The sequence below is a fragment of the Budorcas taxicolor genome, chromosome 3, assembly GCF_023091745.1.
Source record: "Budorcas taxicolor isolate Tak-1 chromosome 3, Takin1.1, whole genome shotgun sequence".
NCBI lineage: Eukaryota > Metazoa > Chordata > Mammalia > Artiodactyla > Bovidae > Budorcas > Budorcas taxicolor.
Window position 1 is genome coordinate 54,931,221 of NC_068912.1, and position 14,294 is coordinate 54,945,514.

The window sequence follows — 14,294 nt, forward strand, 5'->3', positions numbered from 1 at the left end:
ACATACCTAGCTGGAGGTGCTAATTCAGGGTTGCGTACATCAACCACTGGCACCGTAGCAGGCACAGGGGCTTGAGGGCTGAAGGTGCCAGAATGATTTACTGTAGGAATAGCTCTTCTCACAAGTCTTCCCCAAGTGGCGATATTAATATTCATTTGAGGAGCTCTGAGAAAGGTTTTGCCTGTGGATATTGTAAATAAAGAAAACCGAACAAGTAATTTTTAAATATATTACCAAAAGCCATAACTGAAAAATTCATATTCATTGGTTTATAATTTATGAAGAACAAACAGTATTTGTCATTTAAAAAAACAGTTCTTAACTATTTGTTATTAAAGGCTAGTGCAAAAAAGCAAAATCAGTTTAAAAATAGATAGGTAGGAATTGCTCATTTAAGTCTAGTAATGATAAGCAGTTAAGGTTGAAAAAAAAAGAATTCTTATCTTTTAGAGATACTAACTATAATATTTATGGATGAATCAATATGATGTCTGGGTTCACTTCAAATAAGCTGAGGAAGTTGTAAGTGATGGAACATGGATGAAACAAAATTGGACATGAGTTGACTGTTGTTGAAGCTGAGTGATGTTACATTGAACTAGTCTCTATACATATGTATATGTTTAAAATTTTCCCTAATAAAATTAAGTAAATAATTGAACAAATAAGCAAACCAAAGATGGGTATCACTTTTTAAATAGTATGTACATTTTAAAATATTTAAGATAACACCAAAACTCTTTGTACCTGACTTCTGAGTAATTACCTTGTTGTTTGGAAAAAATTTTCTTTTGTCTTTGGAGTTTTGGTCTTCTTTCAATAACTGGATTAAAAAAGGTAACCTGCAGTGAAGAAAATTTAAGTTGACATGAATACAGCATTAGATTCATGGTTCACGAGATTCAGTCAACTTCTAAGTTTTAAAAACTTAAGAGAATCTGAGATATAATTTGGTTCCATCCCCTCATTTTCTAGATAACAGACCTAGAAAAGAAAAATGATTTGTCTTAGAGTAATATACTATTTAGTGGCAGAGTTGAGCCAAGAATTCAAGTTATCTGTCATTCAGCCTAAATACTCTTCTCACTTCTACATCATGTTGCTTACATATATAATTTCAATTGCAGTTATGCATATTTAAAATAAAATACATTTTTTACCTCTGCAAATAAAGTACCCTGTGGTTCCAAATAGAGACACATGCCATGCCGTTGGTTGTCTAAAAAATCTTCTAACCTCAGAAATTTTACAGCACACAGAGATCGCCAATCACGCCAATAAACTGAAATTTCCAGTTCACGTGACTAGAATAATTAAATAAAAAATAAAGAAAACAGGGAAGACATCATTGGACACACATGTGAATGAAATATTACAAAAAGTACAAAATACAAACACAATAAACAAAGATAACATATACAACAGTCACACTATTTTAAAGAGTGCTTTTATAAATGTTTCTCTCTTATGTATTACTTTAACAAACATATATTTTACTAAAAGGAAGAAATTCATATTCTGACACTCCTCAGTTAAGGTATTCCTTTGAGATAAAGAATACATAACTGGGAACTAACAATACAGATGAATGACCACAGAAACTCTTCCCCATCTCACAGCTTCAATTATCTTTTGGATTTTCCTCTTCCAACTGGCATCATTTGTTGTGCTACTGTATGACCTCAGTGTTCATCTCAAAGAACCCATTTCAAACCTTTTTATTTCTTTCTTATTTATTTATTTGGCTATGCGGCATGTAGGACTTTCCCCGGCCAGGGACTGAACCTGTGGCCCCTGCGCTGGGAGTGTGGAGTCTTAACCATTAGACTACCAGGGAAGTCCAAACCTTATTGTCTGAATGCTAAATCAGGAAAACATCTGTAAACAGCATTTATTCTCTATTTTCAGTGTGCCACACACTATGCCAAACACTTTTAAGAATGTTAGGTCATTTAATCTTCTAAAGAATAATACTGAGTAACAGGACCAGTGATTACAGGGGTCTGCATAGGTCAGCAGAAAGATGTTCATTTATTACAATATCAGACAAAGCAAAACAAAAAAGCCGCACAAAACCAGGGACAAGTATATTATATCTACATGAGGGAAAACTCTATAGTCATTAAAAATAATGCTTATGTGGAGAAATATATTTAAGGTTTTAACAATCAATTATTAAATATACTTGTAGAACACAGTTTATAATTTGGAGGCGAAGCCATAAATAGACCTATACATACAAGTCATAATCTACATAGATTTAAATTATAAAGCATGACTTCTCCATTATTTTGTTTTTCAGAATTTTGTGGATCATCCATAGAAAGAGATAAATGTTTTTTTCCTTTAGGCTCAACAAAGTAATACACTATTTCTTTCATATAAAAACTTGCAATTTTTGAACTTATGCATCTTATTATCTAAACTCCTAGTATGCATAATAAAATCATCTGACTTACAGAAAATACTTACAGAAAACAACACATGAAAAAAATTAGTCAAGACACAATGTGCTGGAAGGTCTCACAGACAATCAGGAAAAATGACGAGGAAAAGACACCTTGGCGCTAAGCACATGAGCGGAGGACCTCCTACCTCACTGCTTCTTTCTGATATTACTAATGGAGAGAATATTTGTCATGAAAGGGGAAGTATAATTATTTCAAGATCAACAATGGCATTTAGAAGTGGTAAGTATTAATGCTATAATATTCTACTCAAGTTAGAATTTTAAGTATTTTGAAAACAGTTATCTTTGGAACTATAAACTGCATAATTGAACCAAAGGTTGGTAATTTAGACTACGTTATTTTAGACTAGAAATGGAGAAGTCTACTTTCTGTATTCTCCAACAGTGTCAGGGAGGAAAACTTCTTTTGAATCAGGAATGGAATTAGTAATACTTAAAAGCTGTTATACTTTTCACACTGTGACTAACACTTTCACTTTCATAATAACATAAACCCTAAGTTACTGATTTAATTAAATTATTTGGAAGAATGAGGACAGGAGCGTGGATAGTTTAATAGTATGTATTGGCAATTTCTGATAATGCAAAAACAATAAATAGGAATCCCTTGAGAAGGTTTCTACTAATCTTGTCCTCATTCCTACATCTCAGCCTCTCATTCCCACCAGTATCTATAATCTTTCCACAGCCTCAGCTGTTTGCATCCTTCTCTCTGACCATCATCTCCTAACATTCTAGTAGCTCAGTCTTTCTAGCCCCTCAACATCCACTGATCCTTCAACCTGTTACTTCTAATCCACTATTTCTACCATCTTTCTACTGGCCCCCACTCCATCAACGTTCTCCTCTTCTTTTTCCATTGATCAGTGAACATTCTCTAGTACTCTGCTCTTAACAACTGCTGCTGCTGCTGCTGCCGCTGCTATGTTACTTCAGTCATGCCCGACTCTGTGCGACCCCATAGATGGCAGCCCACCAGGCTCCCCCGTCCCTGGGATTCTCCAGGCAAGAACACTGGAGTGGGTTGCCACTGCCTTCTCCAGAACTGGTTCCTGTTAAAATTTTTCCAAGCTTCAATTCATCCTGTTTCTAATATTGATATAGATGGCTCCCCATTACATTAGCAAAGTTAATCAAAAGGAAATGTGAATGGAAGAGTTTACATATAAGGATTCTTGCTTTTTATTTCAATCTCTCATGGAAGGATTAAACTTTTTACTAGAGGAAGGCTGAGGGGATTCAGAAAAAGTGTGAAATTAGACAGCTATTGTGTTTCTAATAAACATTAATAAAGACAAAATTTTATAAGAAAATATAAAAAGGGTAACCTGATAAGAACAGAAAGAACTCAGAACTGATAGTGCACTTCAGAGTCCTAGTTTATACCTTGGGCTAGTTATTTAACCTCTAGGACACAAAATATCCATATTAATCTGTAAAATGAGGAGGCTGGATTACATCAGTAATTTTCAAAACTTTTTTTTTAAACTGTCAAATTTCAAATGACATCTTACCCCGAATCTCAAAACAAAATCAAAACACACAGAAAAATAGTGTGTGTTGCATCTGAAATGATTCTGCAAGAGCCCCGAGCTCCCAGGAACATAATTTTAACTTTTCTAGATCATTCGAAATCTAGATAATTTCTAGAGTATCTCAAAACTCTAAAAAGACCTATCTGGGAGTTCTCTGTGGCCTAGAAGTTTAAATTCTGGGCTTTCACTGCCATGGCCTGGATTCAGTTCCTTGTTGGGAAACAGATTTCACAAGTTACATGGCATGACCAAAAATACAACATAAATTAAAAAAAAAATGAAAAGACCTATGAATTTTTGTATTTTGGAAAAGAAAGAAACAGTACAGACAACTTAGTTCTAGAATATCATAGCAAAGAAGCTTCTTCACATTAGGCAAAATGCTGAGCATGAACATGTCAGTTTAAAATAATATCTTCTATAAATGTTTCTATAAACATTTTCTATAAATAAATATTCTAAAAATATAAGGGATAAAATAAAAACTAAAAAAGCACATGAAAGGTAAAATATACTACATAAACAGAAGTATTTATCATGATTAGCAATGTGGCCTTCCCAAAGAGGAGCTTCTAATCCAGTCAGGGATAGACATGCACAGAGGAACCCAGAAGGTCGAACTGGCCTAAGGGATGAATAGCTTTACTCAGCTATGTAGTGTCTTCAAAGTTTCAAGGGAGAATCACTCCAAAGTGGGAGGAAAGTCTCATGTCATGAAGAAGAAAAACAATTTCAGATGAAGATTACAGTGCAAGTAAAACATTACCAAACAACAGTTATCAAACTTTGTAGTTTTCTAAGTGGATAGGTTGGGTAATAGTAAACTATTCACTCTTTACCAGGTTTTCATCATCTTCTGCTGTTTCTTCATTTTTGCCACTGTTAACTTTCTATCTCATACAAATTATCAAGGAAGAAAGAGCATTCTGAAGGACACTCATGGTCTACTATCAGCTCTGAAATTTATCAATATATAATCACTCTGGAAGATCAAACCAGTCCAATCCTAAAGGAAAACAGCCCTGAAAAGTAATGTCTCTGCTTTTCAATATGCTATCTAGGTTGGTCATAACTTTTCTTCCAAGGAGTAAGTGTCTTTTAATTTCATGGCTGCAGTCACCATCTGCAGTGATTACTAAATAGCTAATTTAGGGCATGTAACAATGCTAGTCCTATAAAATATCAGAGTTGGAAAAAGAGAAAATACAGAATTTAAAAAAAACTTGGAAGTGGGATCTTTTTCTGATAAATGTTCCCTTAAGTCTGTCTTATAACTTACTAATTCAACATTGTTGTGAGAGTCTTGCAAAACTAAAAATAGAGCTACCATATGATCTTGCAATATCATTCCTGGGCATAGACCACAATAAAAAACATGGTCCAAAAGAATACATGCATCCCAGTGTTTATCACAATTCTGTTTACAACTGTCAAGATATGGAAACAACCTAAATATCCATCAACAGAATAATGGACAAGGAAGAGGTGATACATATATACAACAGAATATTACTCAGCCATTAAAAAGAATGAAATGATACCATTTGCATAATATGGATGGACCTAGAGATTATCATACTGAGTGAAGTAAGTCAGGCAGAGAAAGAGAAATATTATATGATATTGCTTATATGCAGTATCAGAAAAAAAGAGATACAAATGAACTTATATACAAAACAAACAGACTCACATAGAGAACAAACTTATGGTTACCCAGGAGGATGGGTGGTTGGGGAAAGATAAGGAGTTTGGGATTGACATCTAAACACTGCTATATTTAAAATGGGTAACCAACAAGGGTCTACTGTATAGCACAGGAAATTCTGCTAAATATTTTATAACAATCTAATTGGGAAAAGGATTTGAAAAAGAATAGATACATGTACATATATAACTTAACCACTTTGTTGTACGCTTGAAATAGTCCTAGGTGTTCACTGGTAGGACTGATGCTGAAGCTGAAACTCCAATACTTTGGCCACCTGATGCAAAGAGCTGACTCATTGGAAAAGACCTTGATGCTGGGAAAGATTGAGGGCAGGAGAAGGGGAAGACAGAGGATGAGATGGTTGGATGGCATCACCGACTCAAAGGATTTGAGTTCCTGAACTGCGAGAGTTGGTGATGGACAGGGAGGCCTGGCATGCTGTGGTTCATGGGGTCACAAGGAGTCGGACACAACTGAGCGACTGAACTGAACTGAAACTACTAAAACATTGTTAATCAATTACACTCTGATATAAAATGAGAAGTTAAAAAACCTCACTGAGAGAGAACTTACTGTAGCAGCTTAGTTTATTTTTTAACAGTACTATTCTTCGTACTGAAATAAGATCTACTATCACTGATTTTGCTTTATCTTTTACACTCACAAAGCATACAGTCAAGGATGTTCAAGGATGAAAAGAACATGTACTACAACCTACCACTTGCCCCTTTTAAAGCACTTGGCAAACACTGCTACTTGATCAGCATAAACAACAACTCATCCAATACACCTTAACAGTGAGCTTGAGGAAGTTACTACCAATCCATTTAGTCAATACACACAAAGGGAAATCTCACTGCTATCCCTACTTTAATTTTTGTTTTATGTGTTCCTCCTTATAATTTAAGAATAATAATAACAATAATTTTATTTATTTTTGGCTGTGCTGGGTTTTCGTTGCTCCATAGGCTTTTCTGTTTAGGTTGGTGCAAAAGTAATTGCAGTTTCGCATTGTTGAACTTTGCCATTTGATACTGGAATACATTCTTAAATAAATGTGGTGACTCCTGCTCTTTTAATTTCATGATGTATAAATTTAATTTCATGATGTATAAATTTCATGTAGCCATGAAATTAAAAGACACTTGCTCCTGAAAGGTTGTTGTTGAATCATGACGCTGGGATTCTTGGCCCCCAGAGGAGAAGAATTCAATCCAGGGCCAGAGACGAGGCTTGATCGCTCAGAGCTTTTGTGTAATAAAGTTTTATTAAAGTATAAAGGAGATAGAGAAAGCTTCTGACATAGGCATCAGAAGGGGGCAGAAAGAGTAACCCCTTGTTAGTGGTAGCAACGAAGTTATATACTCTCCAATGAATCCAAAGAATGTCTGGAGGTTGTAAAGACCTCATCAGACCTACTCCCATAATTTACATTTTAAGATAACAGAATTAGCCAGAAGGTTTAATCCAGAGACTGTTCTCAGGCAGAATACATTGTTGTTATATAATCCTTGTAAAGAGCAGGTCTACTCCCACAATTTACAGAATTAGCCAGAAGGCTTAATCCAGAGACTGTCCTCAGGCAGAATACATTGTTGTTATATAATCCTAAGAAATGTATCGAAGGAAAAAAGTTTGTCCTTTCTTCCTCCTTGAGAATTCCAGACCCTTCTCTCCTTGGGGACCCCTAGACTTCTTATTAACCTGCCTAGGAAGTGACTCTCTCACTCCTTGGAAGAAAAGCAATCACAAACGTAGACAAAGATTAAAAAACAGAGACATTACTTTGCCTATAAAGGTCCATATAGTCAGAGCTATGGTTTTTCCAGTAGCCATGTACAGATGTTAAGCGTTGGACCATAAAGAAAGCTGAGCATCAAAGAACTGATGCCTTCGACCTGTGGTGTAGGGGGAGACTCTTGATAGTCCCTCGGACAGCAAGGACACCAAACCAGTCAGTCCTAAAGGAAATCAACCCTGAATATTCATTGCAAGCAATGATGCTGAAGCTAAAGCTCCAATACTTTGGCCACCTGATGTGAAGAACTGACTCATTGGAAAAGACCTGGATGTTGGGAAAGATTGAAGGCAGGAGGAGAAGGGGACAACAGATGATGAGATGGTTGGATGGCATCACTGACTCATGGACATGAGTTTGAGCAAACTACAGGAGATGGTGAGGTCACGGAAGCCTGGTGTGCTGCAGTCCATGGGGTAGCAAAGAGTTGGACATGACAACCTCAGTGAATGAACAACGTTATACATCACTTTAATGTGCATTTCTTACTTTATGTTTTTTGCTGATGACTTAATAACTGAGGTTTATTTTATATTTATTTTAGACTATAGAAATGATGATAGACAAAAAGCAAATTCAAGTGACATTTTTTATTTGAATGACTTTTTTAATTTGAGTTCATAAAGCAGCAGAGATAACTCAGAACATCAACAATGCATTTGGCCAAGGAATTGCTAATAAACAGACAGTGCAGTGGTGGTTCAAGAAGTTTTGCAAAGGAGACGAGAACAGAGTGGCTGGCAATTGGAGGTTGACAACAACCAACTGAGAGCCATCATCAAAGCCAGTCCCCTCACAGCTATGTGAGAAGTTGCCGAAGAACTCAACGTCAACCATTCTATAGTCATTTGGCATTTGAAGCAAATCAGAAAGGAGAAAAAGCTCGATAAGTGGGTGCCTCATGAGCTGACTGCAAATCAAAAAAGCCTGTTGTTTTAAGCATGTCTTCTCTTACTGTACACAAGAACAACAAACCATTTATCAATTAGATTGTGACATTCGGCAAAAAATGGATTGTATGACAACCAGCAATGACCAGTTTAGCAGATGGACTGAGAAAAAGCTCCAAAACACTTTCAAAAGCCACTTGCACCAAAAAAAGGTCATGGTTTCTGGTGGTCTGCTTCCAGTTTGAGCCACTACAGCTTTTGGAATCTCAGAAACCATTACATCTGAGAAGTATGCTCAGCAAATCGATTAGATGTACCAAAACTGCAATGCCTGCAGTCAGCACTGGTCAACAAAAAGGGCCCAATTCTTCACAGCAATGCCTGACTGCATAGTCGCATAACCAACGCTTCAAAAGTTGAACAAATTGGGCTACGAAGTTTTGCCTCATCCACTATATTCATCTGACCTCTCACCAACCAACTACCATTTCTTCAAGCATCTCAACAACTTTATGCAGGGAAACACACAACCAGCAGGAGGCAGAAAATGCTTTCAAAGTTTATTGAATCCTGAAGCATGGATTTTTATGGTACAAGAATAAACAATCTTATTTCTCATTGGCAAAAATGTGTTGATTGCAAAGGTTCCTATTTTGATAACTAAAAATGGGTTTGAACCTAATCGTAGTGATTTAAAATTCATGGTCTGAAACTGCAATTACTTTTGTACCAACCTAATAGTTGCAGCACGTGGGGGCTACTCTCCAACTGCAGTGCATTGGATTCTCATTGTTGTGGCTTCTTGTTGCAGGCATGGGCTCTAGGGCACATGGGCTTTCAGTAGTTGTAACACATGGGCTCAGTAGTTGTGGCTCCCAGAGCACAGGCTGAATAGGCTTAGTTGCTCTGAGGCATGTGGGATCTTCCCGGATCAGGGATTGAACCTATGTCTCCTGCATTGGCAGGTGGATTCTTTACCACTGAGTCACAAGGAAAGCCCCTCCTTTTCACTTGAAAGTCAGTTACCAAATCTTAAATTGATTTTAAATCCCATTTTCTTTGAAGTGTTTCATTTGTAACAGGAATTTCATCATCTCACCAACCTAGCAACTCTTCACTAGATACTGGATAAGCTTTCATAAGGTTATGATCTGATTCTACCCAGAGTTTTCTACTTCTCCTTGGCAAATCTTCCTGCTTTTCCTATGCTAGGGATACTGCTTAAGATTTGATTGTTAGAGCTTTTTTTTTTCTTCCTTTATAAACTTTTTCCCATTATGGGCTAGTAACTTTTTTATTAGCTTCTATATTTATATTGGGAAAGGAGTACATCAAAGTTGTATACTGTCACCCTGCCAGGTTCCTTGGTCCATGGGCAAGAATACTGGAGTGGTTTGCTATTTCCTTCTCCAGAAGATCTTCTTGACCCAGGGATCGAACCCAGGTCTCCTACACTGCAGGCAGATTCTTTACCAACTGAGCTACCAGGGAAGCTCCAAAAAATACTGAAGTGGGTTGCTGTGCCCTCCTCCAGGGGATCTTCCCAATCCAGGGACTGAACCCAGGTCTCCCTCACTGCAGGTTGATTCTTTACAGTCTGAGCCACCAGGGAAGCCCCTGCTTATTTAACTTACATACAAGGAACATCATGTGAAATCCTGGGCTAGATGAATCACAAGCTGGAATCAAGATTGCCAGGAGACACACCAACAATCTCAGATATGCAGACGACACCACCTTAACGGCAAAAAGCGAAGAGGAACTAAAGAGCCTCTTGATAAAGGTGAAAAAGGAGAGTGAAAATGCTGGCTTAAAACTCAACATTTAAAAAACGAAGATCATGGCCTCTGATCCCATCACTTATGGCAAACAGATGGGGAAACAATGGAAATAGTGACAGACTTTATTTTCTTGAGCTCCAAAATCACTGCAGATGATGACTATAAGCCATGAAATTAAAAGACACTTGCTCCTTGGAAGAAAAGCTATGACAAACAGACAGCGTATTAAAAAGACACCACTTTGCCAACAAAGCTCCATACAGTCAAGGATATGGTTTTTCCAATAGTCATGCAGATGTGAGAGTTGGACCATAAAGAAGGCTGAGTGCCAAAAAACTGATGCATTTAACTGTGATGCTAGAGAAGACTCTTGAGAGTCCCTTGGACTGCAAGGAGATCAAACCACTCAATCCTAAAGGAAATCAGTCCTGAATATTCACTGGAAGGACTGATGCTGAAGCTGAAGCTCTAACACTTTGGCCACCTGATGCAAAGAGCTGACTCTGTCCAGAGCATCAGAAAAGACCCTGATGCTGGGAAAGATTGAGGGAAAGAGGAGAAAGGAATGACAGGATGAGATGGTTGCATGACATCACTGACTCAATGGATCTAAGTCTGTACAAACTCCAGGAGACAGTGAAGGACAGAGAAACCCAGCATGCTGCAGCCCATGGGATTGCAGAGTCGGACACTATCTAGCGACTGAACAACAATGATATTTGTATTATTTATATCTGATCATCCAAATCAGATGTCAATTTTCCTATCAACAGCTCTTTAGTGGTGGTAGTTTACTCACTAAGTCACATCCCACCCTTGCAACCCCATGGACTGTAGCCTGCCAGGCTTCTCTGTCCATGGGCTTTCTCAGGCAAAAATACTGGAGTGGGTTACCATTTCCCTGTCCAGGGGAATCTCCCTGACCCAGAGATCAAACCTGTGTCTCCTGCACTGCAGGCAGATTCTCTGACTGCTGAGCCACCAGGAAAGCCCTTCAGTGAGGTGAATAGTATTAAAGACAAGGAAACTGATATATACAAAAAGTTAAGCATTTTGTCCAAATACATTTAAAAAGTGGGTGACATAGTATTTGAACCAAGAAAAGCAATGGTGAGGGCCTGATTAAGATGCTGCCTCTGAGACAGAAAAGAAATAAACTGGAAAAAATAGTTAAAAAGTAGAGGCCAGAGCAGTAAGTGCCACCTCATATCATCCTTAAGCACTATAAATCTGCTTTCACTAATGCATGTAATTTTTTAAAGACATATGTACCATTAACCTGAATACTAAATGATAAAAACATCTTTCTTATCTTTTGGATAAAATTATGATTAAATTTTAATATTTTCTTCCCACACACCAATGGATAAATCAAAATGTAAGTAAAATTATCACCATGGATTTAACTCTACTCTGGTCCAAGTTTACTTCTGCTGGGTTCTGCAGCTACAGATTCCATTCTAGCCACTCACAGTATCTATGAAATCCACTGAGATACATAGAGGAATGTCTGTCTGAGCACAACAGTTCACTTCAAATCCAGCTTTGATAATATAACCCACAAGTGGTGAGTCAGAAAATTCTCCTTAGTGGTTAGAGAGCACATTATTAAAATTCAAAAAATTGTTTAATATTAGATCTCACCTGGTTGTCGATCTTTCAGGTTAGTACAAAGTATATATTTTCAAATCACTGCACAAATGAAAGCTCCTGCAGCAATCTGATAAGGTAGATTTATATATACCTCATCAGATGAGAAATGTCAAAAATACCTAGGTTCTTCTTGGATTCTGTTAAGAATAAAATTTATCAAACTCTTCTAAAACATAAAATATACATGAAAAATGAATTATAAATATAATGAAAATTCAGGTAAAAAGTTTCTCATCTTACCCTGTCTAGTTCCAGTGTAAACTTCTGGTCCCACGACTGATTGGAAATGGGTTTCCAGCTAGTCTGACCAACCACAGTATTGTCCAGCTTCAAAACGGCACAGACATCATCTGTAATTACAATTTAAAATTTGATTAAGAATTTTAAAACCTTTAAAATAGAAATAACACTGTTTAATGTCAACAAAAGTCTTATGATACTTTGAAAATAAGTTCTTCTTACTCACTACTGAAGTTTTTAAATCTTAAACAGCTAGCTGTATATAAACACACACACACACACACCTACTAGACCCTTCCAAGTTATCTTTTGTGTTTTATAAAAATATAAATAGTAACTGCTATTTCGTTTACATCAGAAAATTACTGAAAGGACTGACAGGTGGCCAGTAGTCGTTTGCCACATGTATGTGTGGGTGTATTTTTATATATCATTATCAATCACCCAGTTTTTCTCCCTCTACATTTCCTATTTATTAAGGTTGTTACCCTAAACGATTTTTATTTTTACATTTTTCCTAAAGTCTCTCTCCATATACAGGAAAGCAGATATACTGTACTAGGCTGAATTGTTACATGCCTTTCCCACCAGTTATATATTTATATCATAGTTTATGACTACTTTAGAGTATCTCCAAAGTACTTCATAAACCTCTTGTATTTTATTCTTACCACCTTTGCCCACTCCCCCATTTCAGTTTACTTCTCAGACACTAGGCTATAATCCTAACTTAACATGGTTATTTATCAAAATTTCTTCATTACTTTAGACGTGTCACTATTCCATTTAAAGAATTAAGATGTGACACAAAGAGTTTGTCATAAAGAGTGGTGTTCAGTATTTCATTATTCCAAAGAAATTAATGCTCTATGTCATTCAGTTTCCCAACATTTTCAGTATGGTAAATTTTGTAGCCTTTTAAGTTCTCCTGTCATTACAGTTTTTGATCTTTTAAATTATGGAAATCTTAACTTTAAAGTTTGTTGTCCAACTTTCACTCTTCTCACTCTTCTGTCCCCACCACTCAGCCCTCTGTATTGGACTTTTTGATTGTTTAAAGAAAAAAATCTGATTACTGAACTGGATAAGTCATCAGTTTTTAGGAGATTTCGACTACTTCCGCTTTTACTTTTACTCGTTCTGCTCATGAAGGATGATCTGGTCTCACTTGGACTCCAACCAGGTAGTGCAACGGATGCTGCTTTCGACCGTCCGGGGACGTTCTCCAGGATATCTTGGCAGCCCATAAGACGAACTTCCAAAGTACCTACAGCATATGTAAGTATCAAGTAAGAAAACATCAATTCTCCACACACAGAATTATGTCTTTGTTAACTATTAAGAAATAGGGAGGGAAATGTTTGCTAAAATAACAAAATCTCTTCTCCCAGAGATCCTTTGAGGTAACTATCCCCTTTCTTGCTTTATTTAGAAAACTTATTAAAAACTCTCACTTAAGACAACTATAAAAAAAATTTATAAAAAGAAAAGCACTTCCCAAAAGCTGTCTACGGGGCACAGAACAAAACTAGTTACATCATCTTCTAGTGTATATGAATAGTCACTTCTGTAATTACATGGAAGAATTACAGAATTATGTCGATAAAACAAGTGGGAGGGGAAATATAAAGCTAAATAATATGCCTATTAAAACAGACATACAGAAATTAGAAACAAGGAAATCCGACTATGTGAATAACAGTTGTTTTTAATAGTTGCACAGTTAATATAGAAAATGACTATAGGTTTTTTTTCAGGAGGTTGAATAGATGGATTTCTGTTCTATTTGAGATGTAAAATAACATTATCTTTTCACTTTAACAGTTTAGTCAAATAATAATGGGCTATAATTATCCAAGCATAAAATAATTGTAGTTTCCTTAGGCAAATACATATGAAAGGTGTTCAAATGAAACTGAGGACCTCTGAGCTTAGCCATCTGGAGATATGGCTTTGTCATCATTTGGGCTAGAGTTAGTGTACTAAAATTTTTAAATGGTTCTTCAGTATTAAAATTTTAGATACCGCATATAGTAAGCACCGTAGGAAGAGTATTTCCTGGGAAAAGCTGTCCCATTAAACTTAAATAATTAAAACTTAATTTTATTTAAAGTTTTTTATTATTTAAAAGTAACCAAAGGACTTTCAGCAAAGTAGAGAAAGTCTGTATTTACTCTCAACTCAAACAACTAAAAAAAAAAAAAAAAAAAGAGTACAAA

The 14,294-nt window shown here is 36.4% G+C and overlaps 1 protein-coding gene across 1 annotated transcript in view; it reads right to left on the bottom strand.

The window, feature by feature from the left end:
* PKN2 (protein kinase N2) overlaps positions 1 to 14,294 on the bottom strand; it is a 90,391-nt gene that overhangs the window by 28,195 nt on the left and 47,902 nt on the right. Inside the window, exons 6-10 of the mRNA XM_052636930.1 lie at positions 13,157 to 13,342; positions 12,076 to 12,185; positions 1,161 to 1,304; positions 767 to 842; positions 7 to 181 (exon numbers count right to left, since the gene is read on the bottom strand). Of these exons, the coding sequence (XP_052492890.1) occupies positions 7 to 181; positions 767 to 842; positions 1,161 to 1,304; positions 12,076 to 12,185; positions 13,157 to 13,342 (691 nt within the window). The remainder of the gene's footprint in view (positions 1 to 6; positions 182 to 766; positions 843 to 1,160; positions 1,305 to 12,075; positions 12,186 to 13,156; positions 13,343 to 14,294) is intronic.